Source organism: Narcine bancroftii, chromosome 10, assembly GCF_036971445.1.
Source record: "Narcine bancroftii isolate sNarBan1 chromosome 10, sNarBan1.hap1, whole genome shotgun sequence".
Taxonomy (NCBI): Eukaryota; Metazoa; Chordata; class Chondrichthyes; order Torpediniformes; family Narcinidae; genus Narcine; species Narcine bancroftii.
Window position 1 is genome coordinate 58434474 of NC_091478.1, and position 19464 is coordinate 58453937.

Below are 19464 nucleotides of genomic sequence, written 5' to 3' on the forward strand. Positions count from 1 at the left end.
GATAAAAAGAAAGGTAAAATTACATTTAAAGGGGGAAGCAAGGTGGGGGAGGGCCCAGAGGTGATAGGACAGAGAGGAGGAGAAACAGGTAGAAGGAGAGATATTTATGTAGGGTGGCGGGTGGGGAGGGAGAGGAGAAAAATAAAACAAATTGAATAATGGGGTGGAGCATTTTAATTATGTGGAGAGACTGGGACTATTTTTTCTGGAGCAGAGGATGTTAAGAAGGGTCATGACTGAGGTGTGTAAAATTATAGTATAGTCTGCTGGAATCTTTTCCCCATAGTCTTGGTAGATAATACAGAAGGACATAGATTTAGGAGCAAGACATTTAGAAGGGATGAAAAGAACTTGTTACTCAAAGAGAGTAGCATCACACTGCCTGAGAGAGTTGTAGAAGCAAAGTCACTGAGAGTGTTAAGGAAGTGTCTTGATGAACACTGGAATTGTCCAAGTATAGAAGGCTATGAACTAAGTACAGGAGGATGGGATTAATGCAGATCGGTGCCCACTGACCAATGTGGATATGGTGGGCCAAAATGCCTGCTTTCCTGCTGCAAGACACTATTCAGATCCAAATGTATCAGGATAGTTGAACTGATCCTGTTGATCGTCAGCAAGCTAATGCTTTTTGTGTTTAGTGTGTATTTAGTTCAGTGTTGCAGGTTCAGCAAGATGACATCTCAATTTCATACCTGCGTGATACATGTTCCAGGCACTACTCCACTCCTCATGGAACTAGGGTTGGGCATCAGTCTCGAAACCAATGATGGAGTAAGGGAACAGCAGGTTACACCTGTGGAATACAGTTCATGGCTCCCAAGGATGCCAGATCAATCACGTATTGGTGAGGATGAGGGTCACCCTGCTCAGAGTCTGACCGCCCTATATTCAGAACTCGGCCAGATGAATCACTGGTTGAGTGATCCAGCAACTCTCGGTGATGGAACAACCCAACAGTCTGTTACACTGCTCAATGTTTCTTGAACTAGGGTGGCACGGTTAGCACAATGCTATTGGAGCACCAGCGACCCAGGTTCAAATTCGGCACTGTCAGGCATTTGTACATACTACCCTGTCTGCAGGGGGTTTTAAATCTATTTACATTTAAATTAGACATACAGCATGGAAACAGGCCCTTCCATTCCACAAGCCCGTGCCGCCCAATTACACACAATTAATCTACAATCTCCATATTTTTTTTGAAGGGTGGGAGGTAACCGGAGAGTCCAGAAGAAACTCATACAGAGACGGGGAGAACATACAAACTCCTTACAGACAGCGGAAGATTCGAGCCCAGGTTGCTGGCGCTGTAACAGCGTGGCACTAACTGTGCTGCCCTTTGCTTTCCTCTGGTTTCACCCTCCAAAACATATGGAGTTGGTAGGTTAATTTGGTGTAATTGGGCAGAACATGTTTCATGGGCTGGAAGGGCCTTCTATCAGGCTGCTTCATTAAAATGAAAAAATCTTTGACCAGGCAGGTAAGGAAGGCTTCTTGAATTTAGTTAAAACACAGAAGCGCTGGAGGAAGGCAAGTCTCGCAGCATCCATAGGAGGTAAAGATATATCACAGACATTTTGGGCCTGAGCCCCTCGTCAAGGTATGAGCAAGCAGCAGGCAGGCATCTGAATTAACAGGTTGGGGAGAAGAAAGGGCGGGGGCAGGAGTACAGACCAACAGACAAAAGGTGTTAATTGACATGGACAGGAGGGCAGAGGGTAAGATGAATATAGGAGGAGGTGGGGTCTGGCTCTGTGAATGCAGAGCTGGGGAAAGTAGACAGAGAGAAAAGGGAAAAGTGAGAGTCAGAACTAGAGGAAAGGTGACTTGGGGGATTAGAAGGAATGGGGGAGGGGGGGCTAACAGTAACCGGAGGTGTATGCTTAAGTAGAGCAGCTCCTGCGATCACAGGGGTGGGTGCCAAGGAACCAATTGGTAGGAAGGGAGGAGTGAACAAGGGAGTCACAGAGGCTGCAGTCCCTGCAGAAGAAGGAGTGGGGAATATGTGCCTGGCAGTGGGATCACGTAGTAGGTGGCAGAAAAGGCGAGGATAATATGTTGGATGCAGAGGCTGGTGGGGTGGTAGATGAGGCCAAGGGGTAAACTGTCCATATTACGCGTGGCGGGGTGGAGGGTCAGGGGAGATGGGATAATGGAGGTGAAGGCCAAGTTGATAGTGGTGGAAGGGCAGCCACATTATCTGAACCAGGAGGACATCTCAGATTATCTAGCATGGAAGACCTCATCCTGGGAGCATGAGGATGGAGCTCTCCCAATGGAGACAGAGGAATAGAGAGAAATGAATGAAAACCTTACAGGGGACAGGGTCTGAAGATGTAGTCGAGGTAGCTGTGAGAGTTGGTGGGCTGGTAAAAGATGTCTGTTGAGAGTTTGTCTCCCAAAATGGAGACAGAGAGATCAAGAAAGGGGAGAGAGTTGCCAGAGATGGACCAAGTGAATTTGAGGTTGGGGTGAAAATTGGCAGCAAAGTGGAAGAAGTCATCATGGATGCATGAAGCAGCAGCAAAATAGTTGTCAATGTAGTAGAGGAAGAGTTGAAGAGACTTGCCTGATCAGGCTTGCAGTATGGATTGCTCACATAGCTAACAAAAAGGCAAGCATAGCTGGGGCCCATGCGGGTAACCATAGCTACCCTTTTGACTTGGAGAAAGAGGCATACGTCAAAGGAAAAGTTATTGAGGGTGACAAGTTCTGCCAAGGGATGGAGGGTGGTGGTGAAGAGGAAATGGTTGGGTTTGTTGTCCAGAAAGAAATGAAGAAGATCTGAGGCCTTTGGTATGGATAATGGAGGTGTATAGTGATTGAATGCCAATGGTAAAGCTGACGCAGTTGAAGTATCACAGATGTAGGTGGGGAGGGACTGGACCAGGGGGTGGGGGTAGGGGCAAAATGAAGTCAAAGTATGCAGATATCAGTTCGGTGGGGCACGAGCAAGCAGACACTATGGGTCTGCTGGGGCAATTGGATTTATGGATCTTGGGTTGAAGGTAGAACCGGACAGAAAGGGGTTGGGAAACAAGGAGGTTAGAGGTCATATGATGGAGATGACCGCAAGTGATAAGTTCAGAGATTGTGCAGAAGACAGTGACTTGATGAGCTTTGGTGGAATCTTAATGGAGGGGTAAGCAAGAGGAGGTGTCTGAGAGCTATCATCTAGATTTGGCCAGATAGAGGCCAGTGCCCCAGACCACAACAGGACCACCCTTATCTGTGGGTTTTATGGTGAGGTTGAGATTAATGCAGAGGAGTAGAGGGCACGGCATTCCAAAAAGATGAGATTGGAATGAGTGAGCAGGGTGGTGAAATTGAAAAGTTGATGTCTCAGTGGCAGTTTGAAATGTAAAGGTCTAGAGTAGATAGAAGGCTGAAATGAGGTGTCTTGGAGAAGGTTTAAGGTGGTATATGGGGTTTGTAGTGGGTGGTGGAGAATCCCGGTTGTGGAATTGGGCACAGAGATAGACAAGATGGAAGAAGAGTTCAACATCATGGCATGCATGGAACTCGTTGAGGTGTCGCATCTGCTCCTAGGACCAGCACTCCCATTTCAGATGATCCAAGATGTCCTCCTTCTTCAAATAATGTTGGCTTCCCCTTAACCACCATCAATTTGGTCTCCACCCGCATAACCTCCAGTACCCACACAACTGTCCTGGCATCCTCTCCCCCCCCACTCCCATGCACAACATTCCCCTTGTCTTCACCCTACCAGCCTCCACATCCATCTAACCACCCTCTGTCATTTCCACCACCTACCACATGATCCCACCACTAGACACATTTTCCCTTCTCCACCTTCTGCTTGGACTGCTCTCTCTGTGACTCCCTCATCCACTCCTCTCTTTCCACCAATCGCCCCCTTGGTCGTAACACTTCACTTGTGAATCTGCAGGGCTCACCTATTGCTTCTGTTGTGGTCTCCTCTACATTGGAGAAACCGGACAGAGACGGGGAGGTCACTTTAGTGAGCGCCTCAGCTCTGTTTGCCACAATAGTGGGGATCTCCCAGTGGCTACCATTTCAATTCCCTGCCCCATTCCTTTGCTGATATGTCTTTTCATGGTCTTATACACTGCCAGACTGAGTCCATCCACAAATTGAAGGAACAACACCTCATATTTTGTCTGGGCACTCTCCAACCGGATGGCATTAACATCAGTTTTCATTAGGCTCATCTATCCCTATGTCCCCTTTCCTCTAGCTCTGTCTGTCCCTTCCCTTATCCCTCTGTTCCCTTTTCCTCAGCTCTGCATTCAAAGAGCCAACCCCAATTCTCACCTTCCCCTCTCCTGTCCTCTCCATAGGTGTAGGGAGAGGAGAGGGAGTACCTTTGGTGTTGATAGCTGCGCCTCACTAAGGTGGGGATGGTAGGCATCACTGGACCTCACTCATCTCCTAAATTTCTTACTTGTTGGCTCCCCGTGCCACACCCTAGAAACTACTTCAGCTAGCGGGCGAAAACAAGTGAGGGGGTGGAGTCATTACTACACCATTAGGTGATTATCCCAACGGCAGATCAGGCAGAAGAGGAGACATCTCCCAATGGTTGCAAAGGTGGATGAGGATGCCCAACAATGGGTAGGGAGGCTTGCGAGCACACCGCAAGAACTGCTGAAGACTCACAACACTCAGGGCCTGTATACTTAGCGTGTGAAGCCTGGATTCGGCGGATGTACGGAAGGTACCATCTCTGGTTCAACGGGGAGAAAGGCGATTGTCAGCAATGCGTCGTGGAGCACTAAGAGGGCACAGTAAGACATACACAGAACACTGCTGGCCATCCACTGCATCCTGACCTCTCTCCAGCCGTCTCGACGATGTCTTGCCACTGGGTCCAGATCGGCCGGGACGAGAGAGTGAGGCTGCCAACCTGCGCATCTATCCCTCACTTTAATCCAAGCCAAGCACAAGTCATGACTTTCAAACCCAAACCCCTCTCCATATCCAAGTAACACCTTTTACCTGTTGCTCTATACTCCCCTTCTCCCTTTTCTTTCCTTCTCCCCAGCCCTTTTAATTCAGGAATCATCCTGCTTTTAACTCGTACCTTGAAGAGGGGCTCAGGCCCAAAACATCAGTACCATTACCTCCTATGGTTGCTGCAAGACCTGCTGAGTTACTCCAGCACATTTCTGTGCTTTCACTACAATCACAGTGCCAGTGTCTTAATTTTGACAAGACTGTGGGACTGGTCTCCTAATTTTGGCACCACTTTCCAGTGTTTTGTGCTCTGGAAGACTGATTGGTCTGAGAGCAACAGTGTAAACAAATGGCTTCACCAAGCAAATAGTGGCCTTGTTTTAACGTAGCAAGTTTGATTACAATTCACCTGAAGGCCTTGCCCATTCATTTCATGTCATCGACCACAGGACTCATGCTGGCCACACCAGGTGGTCGTCCAGATGGGTTTTCACTTCATAGTCAGTTTCATAACTAACACCAGCTGGTTTAAACTTGAAAACATTGAGCTGAACTAAAAATTCTTTAACTCCAATAGTAGGATTTCAAGTCTCTGGATCATTAGGCCACCAGTCCACTAACAGCCACTTAGATGCCATCCTCGTGATGTCATCCATTTTGGAGAGAGAGAGGTAATGAGCAAAGTGAGTCAACTTTGAAAGGTGTTGAGGAACATGGGATCTGTGCTTCCATTTAAAGAAGACAAGAGTACACAAGGAAAACAGAAAAGCCAAGTCTAGCTAAAATAAGAATGGGCGTCATTCTGACCATGTCCCGATCTGGACACCAGACATGAGGAAAGCTAACCAGACCTTGGATGGTAGTCTAAGTGCAACCATTCTCAAAGGCTGGCATATGGCCCCGTGAGGGGGTACAGCACATTTAAGTGGGGCCATGGACTGAAATCATAAAATATTTTATGTTTTTTTATTTAGTCGGTAGGGGAGAAGTACAGAAGGAACTAACTAAACTTGACTGCTTTACAGGGAAGGGGAGTCATAAACTTTGAGCAGAGTCCTAAGGGGGCCATAAGCAAAAAATGTTGAGAATGACTGGTCTAAGGAGTACACAGGAGATTTATTACAATGGTTCCATGGAGCAGCTCAATTATTTTCCTCAGAGCAGAAAAGATTTGTTGAAAACATTCAAAATCATGAATTGTTTTAGAACACTGCAGCATAGAAACAGGACCTCTAGCCAGCTAGTCTGTGCCAAAGTGCCTCATCCCATTAATCTGCCCATCCACCTAGCCAATTTTTTCCTCAATGTCAAAATCAACCCCACATTCACCACTTCAGTTGGCAGCTCATTCTACACTCTCACCAGTCCCTGTGTGAAGGACTCCCTTTAAACATTTTATTGTTCATCCTTAACCAATGTCCACTCATTCTGGTCTCACCCAACCTCAGTGGAAAAAACTTGCTTGCATTTACTTTATTTATACTCCTCACAATTTTGTTTACCTCTGTCAAATCTCTCTTCATTCTCCAATACTCCAGGGAATAAACCTTACCCAATTACTTGGTTCCTCCAGTCCTGGCAACATTCTTGTCAATATTCTCTGCACTCTAATCAGAATTTATTGTCATGAACCAGTCATGAGATTCAGTGTTTTGTGGCAGCATCATCGTGCAGACATACATATAAACCACCTTACAACAATAAATTAATAAAAATAGTGCATACAAATTAAGGGAGTGTCTTTGGTTCATTGATTATTCAGGAATCTGATGGCAGCGGGGAAGAAGCTGTCCTTGTGCCGCTGAGTGCTCACCTTTAGGCTCCTGTACCTTTTATCGATGGTAGCAGAGTGAAAAGGGAGGGCATGGCCTGGGTGTTGGGGGTCTTTGAGGATCGAGGCTGCTTTTTTTAAAGACACCGCCTCATGTAGATGCCCTTGATGGAGTGAAGTCTGATTTCTGTGATGTCACAGGCTGAGTTACAACCCTTTTTGAGTTTTTTTCTTGTCCTGAGTGTTGCCACCTCCGTACCAGATCTAGCCCAGTGGCCACAGGCAAACTGAGGGCTAGAATAGGAATCACAACAGGGAGAGGAGGTGGCTAGAAATGGGCTACTCACCTGAGGCCTGGCAATGGATGACCAAGATGTTAGCCATTTCTGCAAACTTGACACTCGAAGGGTTTTTCTTGATCTCTTTCAGAAACTCAATGAGAACTGTCTCGCACCTAGAGTTGAGGGAGAAAATGGTGTCTTTACTCTCAGTCCAGAGCCAGGAAGCCAACAAGCACAAACCTCTTCAGGACCAGTTACAGGTTCATGCTGAGAACAGCCCATTCGTGCTTATTTTGATTCCAAAACATGTTCTAACGAATTAAAGGAATGGAGGGGATTTCTTGACTGTTCAACCAAGACATGGATCCCCAGTTTGTCAAGCTGGCTCTGATGGCTGTGTGAGTGAGTGTTAAATAGATTACTCTTTTCTCACACAACATCTGCACACAAATACAAAAGGAATATTTGCTACTTCAGGAGATTTTAACAAAGTCACCTACACAGGTGAATGCCACAACACTGAGCTGTGCTCATGCGGCAGACGTGTTTAGTAATTTATCAGTTGACCAATGCTGTTTATTACTGAATCCCACCTCATTGCTGCAACAATTTCAGTATTCTCAGTGAGCTTCTCCTTGACACATTCCATACAGCGAGCTTGGACTAAAACATTTTGCAGAGAGAGGGGAGGGCAGAACGTTAGAGGGGGTGAGATTCCATCCAGACACACTCCAACCAGATGGTATTAACATCAACTTCTCCAGTTTCTGCTAGCCTGTTCTCCCTCTCTTCCTCATCCCCCTGTCCCTTTCCTCCAGCTCTCCACCCCTTCCTTCCCCATTCACAGAGCTATCCTTCCCTCCCCCTCTCTGTTTTCTCGTGCCCAGTCCTTTGGTATGACACCAGAAACCCTGGCAATTTCTACAGAGGTGTGGTGGAAAGTGTGCTGACCGGCTGCATCACAGTCTGGTAAGGGAACATCAATACCTCTGAGTGTAAAGCCCTGCAAAAGTTAGTGGACACAGCCTAGGACCCTCACCACCATCATCCACAGGGAATGCTGCCGTTGGACAGCAAAAGCAATCATCAAGGATCTACACCACCCAGCACATGCTCTGTTCTTGCCGCCTCCATCAGGAAAGAGGTCTAAGTGCCACAAGACTCACACCACCAGGTTCAGGAATAGCTGCTACCCCTCCATCATCGGACTCCTCAATGACAAACTCAATCAGGGACTCATTTAAGGACTCTCACTTTTGCACTCTTTTGCTTTATTTTTCTCTCTGTATTGCAGTCAGTTTGTTTACATTTTTATTCATGTGTATGATGAGTACAGTTTTTTTTTGCTCTGCTTTGCCCGCAGGAGAAAGAATCTCAGGGTTGTATATGATGTCATGTATGTACTCTGACAATAAATTTAAAATCTGAAAATCCTTATCTACATACTACCTCCTGTGTGAGGGACTGTGCTCCACCCCTCCCCTTCCACTCCCACCATTTTATTCAGACACCTGTCTGCATTTTCCTCATTCCTCAATGAAGGGCTCAGGCCCGAAACATTAGTTATATAAAGTACATTGTTTGTCCTGCTACGCTTCTCCAGTTTACTTCTGGTGCCCACATCTGAAGTGACTTCTTGTGAGCAAGGGTAGCTATCTCAACCAGTTGCTGCTTCCGCTCTTCAACAGAATTGAACAATTGTTTTACCAAATAAACAGACTTTGTAACATAGGTCACACATCAACCAATGGATTAGCTGAGGCACACAGAATAACACAGCTCTTTTTATTCTATATGGCAAAGTGCATAATTTTCCTCTTTTCTCTGTTAAAATCTCTCAATCTCTTGTCAACACTGTTTCCTGACCTCACTTACAATGGTCATTGAATGGAGACCATGCAAACTCACATTTTGCGGATCTCTTTACTGTTGTCTCCCAGAATCTGAAAGAGCCCATCCAAGATTTCTGGCAAGTAGTCCAACAGGTTGATATCTGGAACACACTCCAGTACAAGGATCTGCAGTAATGGCCATGGATGAAAAGAGTTGGCAACAGTTAGCTTTCCCACCTGGACTTAAGGAGCAAGGTTGACAGAACTATGGCTTTTCCCTTTGGAGCAACGACTTAATAAAGGGAAACAAGATTATGAGTGGCATAGTCAAGGTGGGCAGGAAACACCTGTTTCCCAGAGCAACAATAGCAAATACCAGAGGACATCTATTTGAGGTGAGTAAAGGAAAATTGATGTCAGATGCAAGGTTTTTTTTTGTTTTTACAGAGTGTCGTGGGTGCCTGGAATGCATTGTCAGGATGGTGATGGAGGCATTTGAAAGACTCTTAGTTAGGTACATGAATGTAAGAAAAATAGAGGTGGGAGGTAGGGAAGGAGTAGCTGTACAAAGATTGGCACCACATCGTGGGCTGAGGTCCTGTACTGTTTTGAAAAGTTCCATGTTCTATATTCTATGACTCTCAAGTTAGGACCGGCAAGTCATTCAAAAATCAAGAGATTAATACAAGTACATCTTCGTTTGTTTAAATCTGGAAATATCTACAAAGGGATAAGATTGCAAGTTTGTTCCCTTGACATAAATATGAATTTTAAAAAAGTGTCTTCTTTGCATGACACTGACACTCAGAGCTTTCATGAGGCCAGATTGCACAGGAGAGCTCTTGTTCCACATGAAATGAATTGTTTCTTGTCACATGTACTGATGTACAGTGGAAATGTGCTTTGCATGCTTATCCAGACAAACCAACTTCCGCTTTGTACAAGAACAAAAGCATAGCGTTACAATAAAACAGCATTACAGGGTGTCGTGTTACACAAGACTAAAGTGCACAGTATAATGTTAAACAGTGCAAGGCATCATCTTATACTAAGAGGAGGCTCATTCAATCGTCTGATAACAGGAGAGAAACTGTCCTTGATTCTGAAGGTGGGGACTTTCAAACGTGTGTCTTCTGCCCAAAGGAAGGGGAGAGAAGACAGTGTGACCAGGGTGGAATGTGTCCTGTAACCTCTCGGATGCTATCCTGAGGCGACAGAAGAGACAATGAGGGGAGTTTGGTTTGTGTGATGGCCTGAGTTGCAATTTCATCTCTCCTAAGCATCAGTTGAGGGAAATGAATGCAAATAACACACACCTGCAAGATTTCAAATATTAATACCAATTTCATTAGCTTTAAAATGATCGTCCCCAGAAAACTAGGAATTTGTCTCAGAACTCACCCAGGAGATGATGAACTGCCTGGCATACTGATTGTTGGAATAAATTCGCTCTCTCAAGAGAGGGACAAAGGCCACAAGATCAAACTTGGAACTTTCTGTGACAATATCCTGTGAGATAAGAAATTGCATCAGTGTTACAATTGGCTCGAAAAAACGCCAGCAAGATGTAAAGCAATCCACACAGGTTCAGCATTGCTGAATATAAGCACAAGGAACAGCACCTCATCTTCCGACTGAGTACTCTGTGTCCTTGGGACATTATCTTGAACTTAACAACAGTCAGAGCAAGATACAGCACGGAAAATGTCCTTCAGCCCACCAAGTCGGCAGCCTCCCCATCCCTCCCAGATTTTATTCCACACCAACACATTAGGAGCAATTTACAGCGGCCAGTGAACCTATCAACTCAAATAACTGTGGGATGAGGGGAAGAAATCAAAGCTCCCAGGAGAAACCTATGCAAGTCATGGGGAGAACACCAAATTCAAAACAGAGAGGTCAGGATCGAAGCCAGATCTCTGGCACTGCAAGGCAGAGTCTTACTCCTGCACCACCCCAAACTTGGGGAAACCACTCCCTTTTAGTTATCTCTCCAATCATCTTCCTTCTCTTCAAATACAAGCATCCAATTTTTTAAAGTAATCAATATGTCGATAGGCTTTTTCCTGCACCCTATCTCCGACATTCTCTCTGCTCTTTCCAACTTTCTTCTCTCTGCAATTTCAAGCAACCCAAAGGTTTCTGGTTTTGAAGGGTTCCAGAGTGCCTGAACTCCTGTTTCCAGCTTCTTCTGTTTTTGTTGTAGGCATTTTCTTGTTGAGCTTTATTATAGTTCCAGCTACCTTGCCTTTCTATCACTTTTGAGCCACTGGACAGAACCTAGTCAAAGATGAGAAAGGAAGTTTGTTAAATTGGGAATAATAATATTGAAGGGTTTTATTTTTTAAGTTATACAGGCAGTGGGGAGATAAAATGGCAAGGTGCTCTGGAGAAGTCACAAGACCCCTTCAGGAGGAACATTAAGGGATTGGAGTAATTTAATTCAGTGATACCGAGCTTGTGGGAACCTTAGTTTCACAGAAAGACAGAGAAGCTCGCATTGATCTGCTCAGGGAGGAGAAAGATCAAATAAAACAAGGGCATTCAAAATCATGGCAGACTTTCACTGAGTAGGTGTGGAGAAATTTTCCATCAAGGAAGTAAATAACAAAAAGAAAACAATATAAAGTATTAGGCAAAAGAGCTAGATGTGAAATTAAAGGCATTTAATGCAAAATACACTGACCTTCAATAATGGTGAAACAGATTCAATAACAGCCTCCAACAAGGAATTAATAAAAATAAGATATAAATGCAGACCACAGGAACCAAAAAAAAGGCCAAATATTATCCGTCTTTGGTAAGATTCCACGACTAGTGGAGAACTGCTGAGCTCAACTTCATGCAGGTTCAGGGTGTGGGTTTATTATCTTCTAACTTTGAATGAAGAAGAATGGGACAGAATGTCAACCAACACCTGGCTCCAAATACCTGGATAAACCTTTTACCCAAAAATGTTCCTTTAAATTAAACATTGATGGTGAATTAATAAATACCTGGATAAACCTTTTACCCAGAAATGTTCCTTTAAATTAAACACTGATGGTGAATTAATAAATAACTGGATTAACCTTTTACCTAGAAATGTTCCTTTAAATTAAACACTGATGGTGTTGAATTAATTTGTCTGACTGATGGTTATGACTGAAAATGTGTCCTTTATTCATTTCTAACTTAAGCGTTCTTGTGCAGCTCTGGTCACCCCATGAAAGAAAGGACATGGAGGCTTTAGAAGGAGTACGGAAGAGATTGCCTGGATTAGAGTGGAGAGATTGGACCAACTTGGGCTGTTTTTTCTGGAGTGTCAGAGACTGAGGGGTGACCTTGAGAGAAGTTCATAAAATTTCACGGAAAGGTCACGACTGTCTGTTTCTCTCCGTGAATGCTGCCTGAGTCACTCCAGCTTCTCATTGTTTGTGAAGATTCCAGTATCTGCAGTCCATGTGCTGCCCCCGTCAGCTCGTTGTACAGAATATCAGGGTAACAAGGTACAGATTCACCATGGGTTGCGAACTCTTTGTTTGAGATGCCACCCTGTTGGAGCACTGGGATAACGTTCCCTGTTATCGGCGTGGACTTGAAGGGCCGAGATGGCCTGTTTCCATGCCATAAACTGTTATATGTTATGTTATGAGAGGCATTGAGAGGGTAATTAGTCAGAATTTCTTCCCCAGGGTAAAAGCCTAACACAAAGAGGGGAGGGGTAGGTAACTTAAGGGAGATGTGCGGGGCCAATATTTTACACGGCGTGGACAAAAGAGAGGTGAGGGGGAGGAAACTTAAAGGAGATGTGCAGGACCACTATTTTACACGGAGTGGTGGATGTGAGGAAATGGGCTGCTAGGGTAATAGGGGAAGCAGATACACTAGTAGATTTAAGAAGTTTTTAAATAGACACATGAATATGCGGGTAATGGAGGGATATTGATCATGTGCAGGGAATAAAGTTTTCGTTTACATTGGGCATCAAGTTCAGAGCAGACACTTGGGCCTAAGGGCTTGTTCTTCGTTCTTTACAGTAGTGCATATACACAATCAATGAACATGCACAGTGCGCCTTGCATAATCTTTCTCCCTCAAAACAGTCCCAGCTGCAACCAACCCTTGGTCGTGTAAACAACTGCAATGAGGGCAAAAAGGGACAACATGTTAATTATCGGAATCAAATGAAAAGTGATTTCAGGGCACAATGGAGTGAAAACTCAAAACCTCCCTCTCCCCACCCCACACAAACTCCCTGCGGTTGGATTCGACGACATGAATTGCTACATCAATGGACGGTTAGTTAGGCCATCAGCTCCCTGAGTGTAAGGTTCCTGTATTCAAAAACTGCAGAGGTATCAAAGGAATATGCTCTTCAAGGCCCTATTTACTGCATCAGAACAGCTTAAATCAATAGGGGGACGAGGAAGTTCACTGATTGGTCTCTGTTGCTACCGCAGAAACATGTCAACCAATCTGCCACAGGAGGACTTTCTTTTGATGGTTTATGTATTTAACCAACAGTTGCTCTGATATCTTGCTCCTAAAAGGAGTAAATACAGGGAATAAATAGATGTTGGGGCGTGGAGGGAGAATAATTAGGCATTCTCTATTTTTAATTTATTTACAATACAGTACAAGCTGATTCAGGCATTGAAACCTGTGGAGTCCAATCAACTGGTTTCCTCCCGTGAAGTTTGTAGGTTAATTGGTGAATTCAGGTAGCAGGCCCTTTACTGTCCAGAATGTCTACATTTAAACATTAAAACCCTGTACATCTTTGGAGGGTGGGAGGAAACCGGAGCACGTGGAGTCCTTAAATGAGTCTCTGACTGAAAGTGTTGTTTAGGAGTCTTAGAGTATGCAAAATCATTGAGGACCCCTTCCACCCTGCACACAGCATCTTTCAGTTTCTCCCATTGGGAGTACAGGAGGATCAGAGCCAGCACTACCAGGATGAGGAACAGCTTCTTCCCATGGGCAGTGAGAACACTGAACGACCAAAGGAACTGCTCACACAAACTATCTCATATTTACAAAAGAATATTTATTTGTACACGATCCTTTATCCTGAACCCTTGGGGGACACTGTGTTCCAAATATTAGATTTTTCCGGATTTCGGAAAGCCCACCCAAATTGTGCTGCTGTATCCACCCTCACCCCCTTCCAGTCGCCCGGCCGCCTCCCTCGACCGCCGGTCCCTCGGCCGCCTCCCCTGACCACTGGTCCCCACTTGCCGGATTTTAGAGCTTTCTGGATTTTAGATGTCCGGAAAAAGGATCGTGTACCTGTATATATGAAAACTTGTCCTGCATATGTATTGTCTGTCTGTATGTGTGTTATGTCTGGTTGTGTGTCTGCGTGTTATGCACTGAGGACCGGAGAATGCTGTTTTGTCGGGTTATACTTGTGCAATCAGATGATAACAAACTTGACTTGACTTGACTTGATGGTGGAGGAGAAGCAGCTGATCCTGAACCTGATGGTGCGAATCTAGTGGCATTTATACCTCCTTCCTGATGGCAGCAGCGAGAACAGTGCATGTCCTGGGGTGGTGTGGATCCTTGATGATTGCTGCTGCCCTTCAATGGTCGCATTCCCTGTGGATGTTCTCGAGGATGGAAAAAGTTCTGACTGTGACATGTGACATGTAGTGGACTGTGTCCACTACCTTTTACAGGACTTTCTGCTCAAGTCATGAAGAACAGAATTTCAGTGGATTATTGTTGTTCAACTTTATCAAATCCCAACCAGAATAAACACTACTTTCAAGCACTTGGGAGAAATTATTTCTGTGGAGAAGTTCCTGCAAGAGTCCTTAAATGAGATTCTGATTGAAACTGTTGTTTAGGAGTCTTAGGGAATGCAAAATCATTGAGGACCCCTTCCACCCTGCGCACAGCATCTTTGCTGCTCCCTTTGGGAAAGAAGTACAGGAGAATAAGAATTAGCACCACCAGGTTGAGAAACAGCTTCTTCCCACGGGCAGTGAGAATGCTGAATGACCAAAGGAACTGCTCACACTAACCAAAATTCTCAAATTATGAAACAACATTTGTTTACCGTACCAGCCCGTGAACCGCTGGGCTCACAAAATGGCCAGCGAACCCAGTGATCACAAGGGCCTCTCAGGGACCAACAGCTGTCGACCTGCATGGCGGGAAACAGCGGGTACGCCGGCCAGTCGAAGGCTGGTGCTGCGATGATCTCACTCCTGTTGTCAGAGGCAGGGAGTGAATATAAACAGAGCTGGCAGAGCAATAAATAATCTTCAACCTTGACTCGACAGTGTGTGTGTGTCATTCTTACTCCACATTTCAGGTCGTGCTTGTATATGTATTGTTTGTTTGTTATGCATTATGTCTGGTTGTGTTACAATCTGCTCAAACTCCAACACACCATCAGATCTGTCCATTGGAGAATGGAGATCTTACCTTTAACAATCGGTCCAGCAACTCAGAGCCACTTTTGACATTTGGATCTGGATCTGCCGCCAACTGTGTAAACAAATAAAATATACAACTCAGAGCAAGCTGTTGACAGATTCACAGACCTGAAACATTAACTGTTTCTCCTTCCACAAATGTTGCAAAAAATGTGGAATGTCACAGCAGTGTCTGATTTTATTTCAAGAAGGTACAGGAGAATCAAAATCAGGATTGCCAGTCTAGGAAATAGTTTCTTCCTGCAGGCTGTGATATTGAGGAATAGATCTCTTATAAATGAAACAAGTAAATTATTCTGAAATATTTATACAATTTTATTTTATCGAACACTGAAGCATAGAAACAGACCCAAAATCCCATTGAGTCTGTGCCAAACCATTATTCTGCCTAGTCCCATAATCCTGCACCTGGACCATACGTTTCCACATCCTTTCCATCCATGAAACTATCCAAATATTTTTTTATGTCAAAAATCAAGCCCGCTTTCACCACTTCAGCTGGCAGCTCAACCCACACTCTCACACTCTCTGCATGGTTCCCCCTAATGTTAATTTTAAACATCTCACCATTCACCTTTAATGCATGTCCTCTAATTCCTGTCTCACCCAACCTCAGTGGAAAAAGCCTGATTCATTTATCCTATATCCTCATAATTTTGTCTACCTCTATCAAATCCCATTCACGCTCCCAAAATAATTCAATGCTCCAGGGAATGAAGTCCTAACCTGTTTAACCTTTCCTCGTAGCTTAAGTTTTTCAAATTACGGTAACATCCTAGTAAATCTTCTCTGCACTCTTTCAATCTCATTGGCATTTTTCCTACACTTTGGTGACCAAAATTGCACACAATACTCCAAATTTGGCCTCACCAATGTACAACTACACCATAACTTCAACTCCTCCTAAAGTCAATACTTCGATTTCTGAAGGCCAATTTCTCTTTATGACCCTACCTATTTGTGACGCCACTTTCAGGGAATTATATTATATTTTCATGTAGATGTGTAACTACGATGTGTGTGTATGTGTGTGCACTGTGGTCTGGAGAAACACTGTTTCATCTGATTGTGGATGTAGTCAGATGATAAACTTGAACTTGAGAATTCCAGTCCATAGTATTTTGCTTTTGATTTTCACATGCTGTCTGAAAGGGTAGGTTAATCGAAATCTGAATTACAGTCCTAATCAAGCACGGAAGGCAGTTCTACACTTTCACACCAAATCAGGGTAATTGGATCGAAGTACCCATAAACGTTCAACAAGACAAACTCCAGTGGAGATTTTAAATGTAGCGACAGGCCAGGCCTGACCCAGCCAAATGAACTGAGGACCCAGTCATTCACAGGATTCTCAGGCAGTAACCTGCTCTTTTATATGCTGTCTTTATATCACCAATAAAGTTGTCAATGAAGGATCGACAAAGAGATAGACAACAGACTCGCCAAGGCAAATAGCGCCTTTGGAAAACTACACAAAAGAGTCTGGAAAAACAATCACCTGAAGAAACACCCAAAGATCAGCGTGTACAGAGCCGTTGTCATACCCACGCTCCTGTTCGGCTCTGAATCATGGGTCCTCTACCGGCATCACCTACAGCTCCTAGAACGCTTCCATCAGCGCTGTCTCTGCTCCATCCTCAACTTTCATTGGAATGACTTCATCACCAACATCGAAGTACTCGAGCTGGCAGAGTCCGCAAGCATCGAATCCATGCTGCTGAAGAGCCAACTGCGCTGGGTGGGTCACATCTCCAGAATGGAAGACCATCACCTTCCCAAGATCGTGTTATATGGCGAGCTCTCCACTGGCCATCGAGACAGAGGTGCACCAAAGAAGAGGTACAAGGACTGCTTAAAGAAATCTCTTGGTGCCTGCCACATTGACCACCGCCAGTGGGCTGATATCGCCTCCAACCGTGCATCTTGGCGCCTCACAGTTCGGCGGGCTGCAACCTCCTTTGAAGAAGACCGCAGAGCCTACCTCACTGACAAAAGACAAAGGAGGAAAAACCCAACACCCAACCCCAACCAACCAATTTTCCCTTGCAACCGCTGTAACTGTGCCTGCCTGTCCCACATCGGACTTGTCAGTCACCAACGAGCCTGCAGCAGACGTGGACATACCCCTCCATAAATCTTCATCCGCGAAGCCAAGCCAAAGAAGAAGAAAGAAAGTTGTCAATAGTAATCCCCGGGATATTGGTAAGGAATTGGTGATGGAGATGCCACTGAATCCAACAGCTGGATCTGTGCTAGTGAACGATGGGAATTGGTTGGATTGTGGGTCAGGGAGAAAAAAATATGGTTCAGGTGTATTGATGGATAGACTACTTCATTATTTTTTAAGGAATTGTGAATCGAATCATTCAAACAAACATCTGCAATCCATCTCACTTCTAACTCTGTGATGAAGGGAAGGCCATGGATGAAGCAGCCACAGACCATTAATCCCAGTATAGCACCTGATAATTCCTCTAGCAATACCCTAACGACAGGAGCATTGCCCATCAACCATAAACACTTCCATGTAAGGTACAACCCAGCAAATAGAGTGATTTCTCCTCGATCCCTCTGGGCAGCAGTTTTTAATCAGGGTTCAGTCAAATGCAGCTCAAATGTCAAAACAAGTCACTTTGCAATTAAAGTTAGAATGAATGCGGAGGGCATGAGTTATGGAAGAGAATGGACAAACTTGGCTTGCTTTCTCTGAAGTCTAGGAGGCTGCGGGGAGATCTGATAGAAGTGAATAAAATCGAGATATTGATAGGGTGGACAGGCAGAATCCTTACCCCAGGCCAAAAATGTCACACAGCAGAGGAGATGTGTTTAAGGTGAAGGGTGAGAGAGATGTGTGGGGGAAAAATTTTACAGAGTGGTGGGTGCCTGGAATGAGCTGCCAGGAGTTGTGGTGAAGCAGGTCTTCTCTTTGGCTTGGCTTCGCGGACGAAGATTTATGGAGGGGGTAAAAAGTCCACGTCAGCTGCAGGCTCATTTGTGGCTGACAAGTCCGATGCGGGACAGGCAGACACGATTGCAGCGGTTGCAAGGGAAAATTGGTTGGTTGGGGTTGGGTGTTGGGTTTTTCCTCCTTTGCCTTTTGTCAGTGAGGTGGGCTCTGCGGTCTTCTTCAAAGGAGGTTGCTGCCCGCCAAACTGTGAGGCGCCAAGATGCACGGTTTGAGGCGTTATCAGCCCACTGGCGGTGGTCAATGTGGCAGGCACCAAGAGATTTCTTTAGGCAGTCCTTGTACCTTTTCTTTGGTGCACCTCTGTCACGGTGGCCAGTGGAGAGCTCGCCATATAACACGATCAAGGGAAGGCGATGGTCCTCCATTCTGGAGACGTGACCCATCCAGCGCAGCTGGATCTTCAGCAGCGTGGACTCGATGCTGTCGACCTCTGCCATCTCGAGTACTTCGACATTAGGGGTGTAAGCGCTCCAATGGATGTTGAGGATGGAGCGGAGACAACGCTGGTGGAAGCGTTCTAGGAGCCGTAGGTGGTGCCGGTAGAGGACCCATGATTCGGAGCCGAACAGGAGTGTGGGTATGACAACGGCTCTGTATACGCTTATCTTTGTGAGGTTTTTCAGTTGGTTGTTTTTCCAGACTCTTTTGTGTAGTCTTCCAAAGGCGCTATTTGCCTTGGCGAGTCTGTTGTCTATCTCATTGTCGATCCTTGCATCTGATGAAATGGTGCAGCCGAGATAGGTAAACTGGTTGACCGTTTTGAGTTTTGTGTGCCCGATGGAGATGTGGGGGGGCTGGTAGTCATGGTGGGGAGCTGGCTGATGGAGGACCTCAGTTTTCTTCAGGTTGACTTCCAGGCCAAACATTTTGGCAGTTTCCGCAAAGCAGGACGTCAAGCGCTGAAGCAGGTACAATCATAGCATTTAGACAGAAACATGATGCGAAGGAAATGGAGGGATATCTATCAGGTGCAAGCCACAGATTTTTAATTTGATGTGGCATCATGTTTGGCACAGACACATAGGCCAAAGGGCTGTATTGTTCTAAGTTGTAACTGTGGAATGTTCTGACAGAATGGGCCTTTTCTCCGGGTGTTCCAGTTTCCTCCCATATTCCAAAAATGTTTGGGGTTAATTAATCACTTGGGTATAAGGGGGTCACATGGGTGTAATTGGTTGGTGTGGGGCTCATGGGCCAGAAGGGCCTGTTAACCATGCTGTATCTCCAAATCTAAAAAAATTCT

The 19464-nt window shown here is 45.1% G+C and overlaps 1 protein-coding gene across 7 annotated transcripts in view; it reads right to left on the reverse strand.

Annotated features, from left to right (window-relative positions):
* The window catches only part of vac14 (vac14 homolog (S. cerevisiae)), a 416406-nt gene that overhangs the window by 349266 nt on the left and 47676 nt on the right, over positions 1-19464 (reverse strand). For all 7 annotated transcript variants that reach the window (XM_069901003.1, XM_069900996.1, XM_069900997.1 and 4 more), the window contains 4 exons: positions 15243-15305; positions 10227-10334; positions 8902-9011; positions 7060-7166 (listed from right to left, as the gene is read on the reverse strand). In XM_069901003.1, the coding sequence (XP_069757104.1) occupies positions 7060-7166; positions 8902-9011; positions 10227-10334; positions 15243-15305 (388 nt within the window). The remainder of the gene's footprint in view (positions 1-7059; positions 7167-8901; positions 9012-10226; positions 10335-15242; positions 15306-19464) is intronic.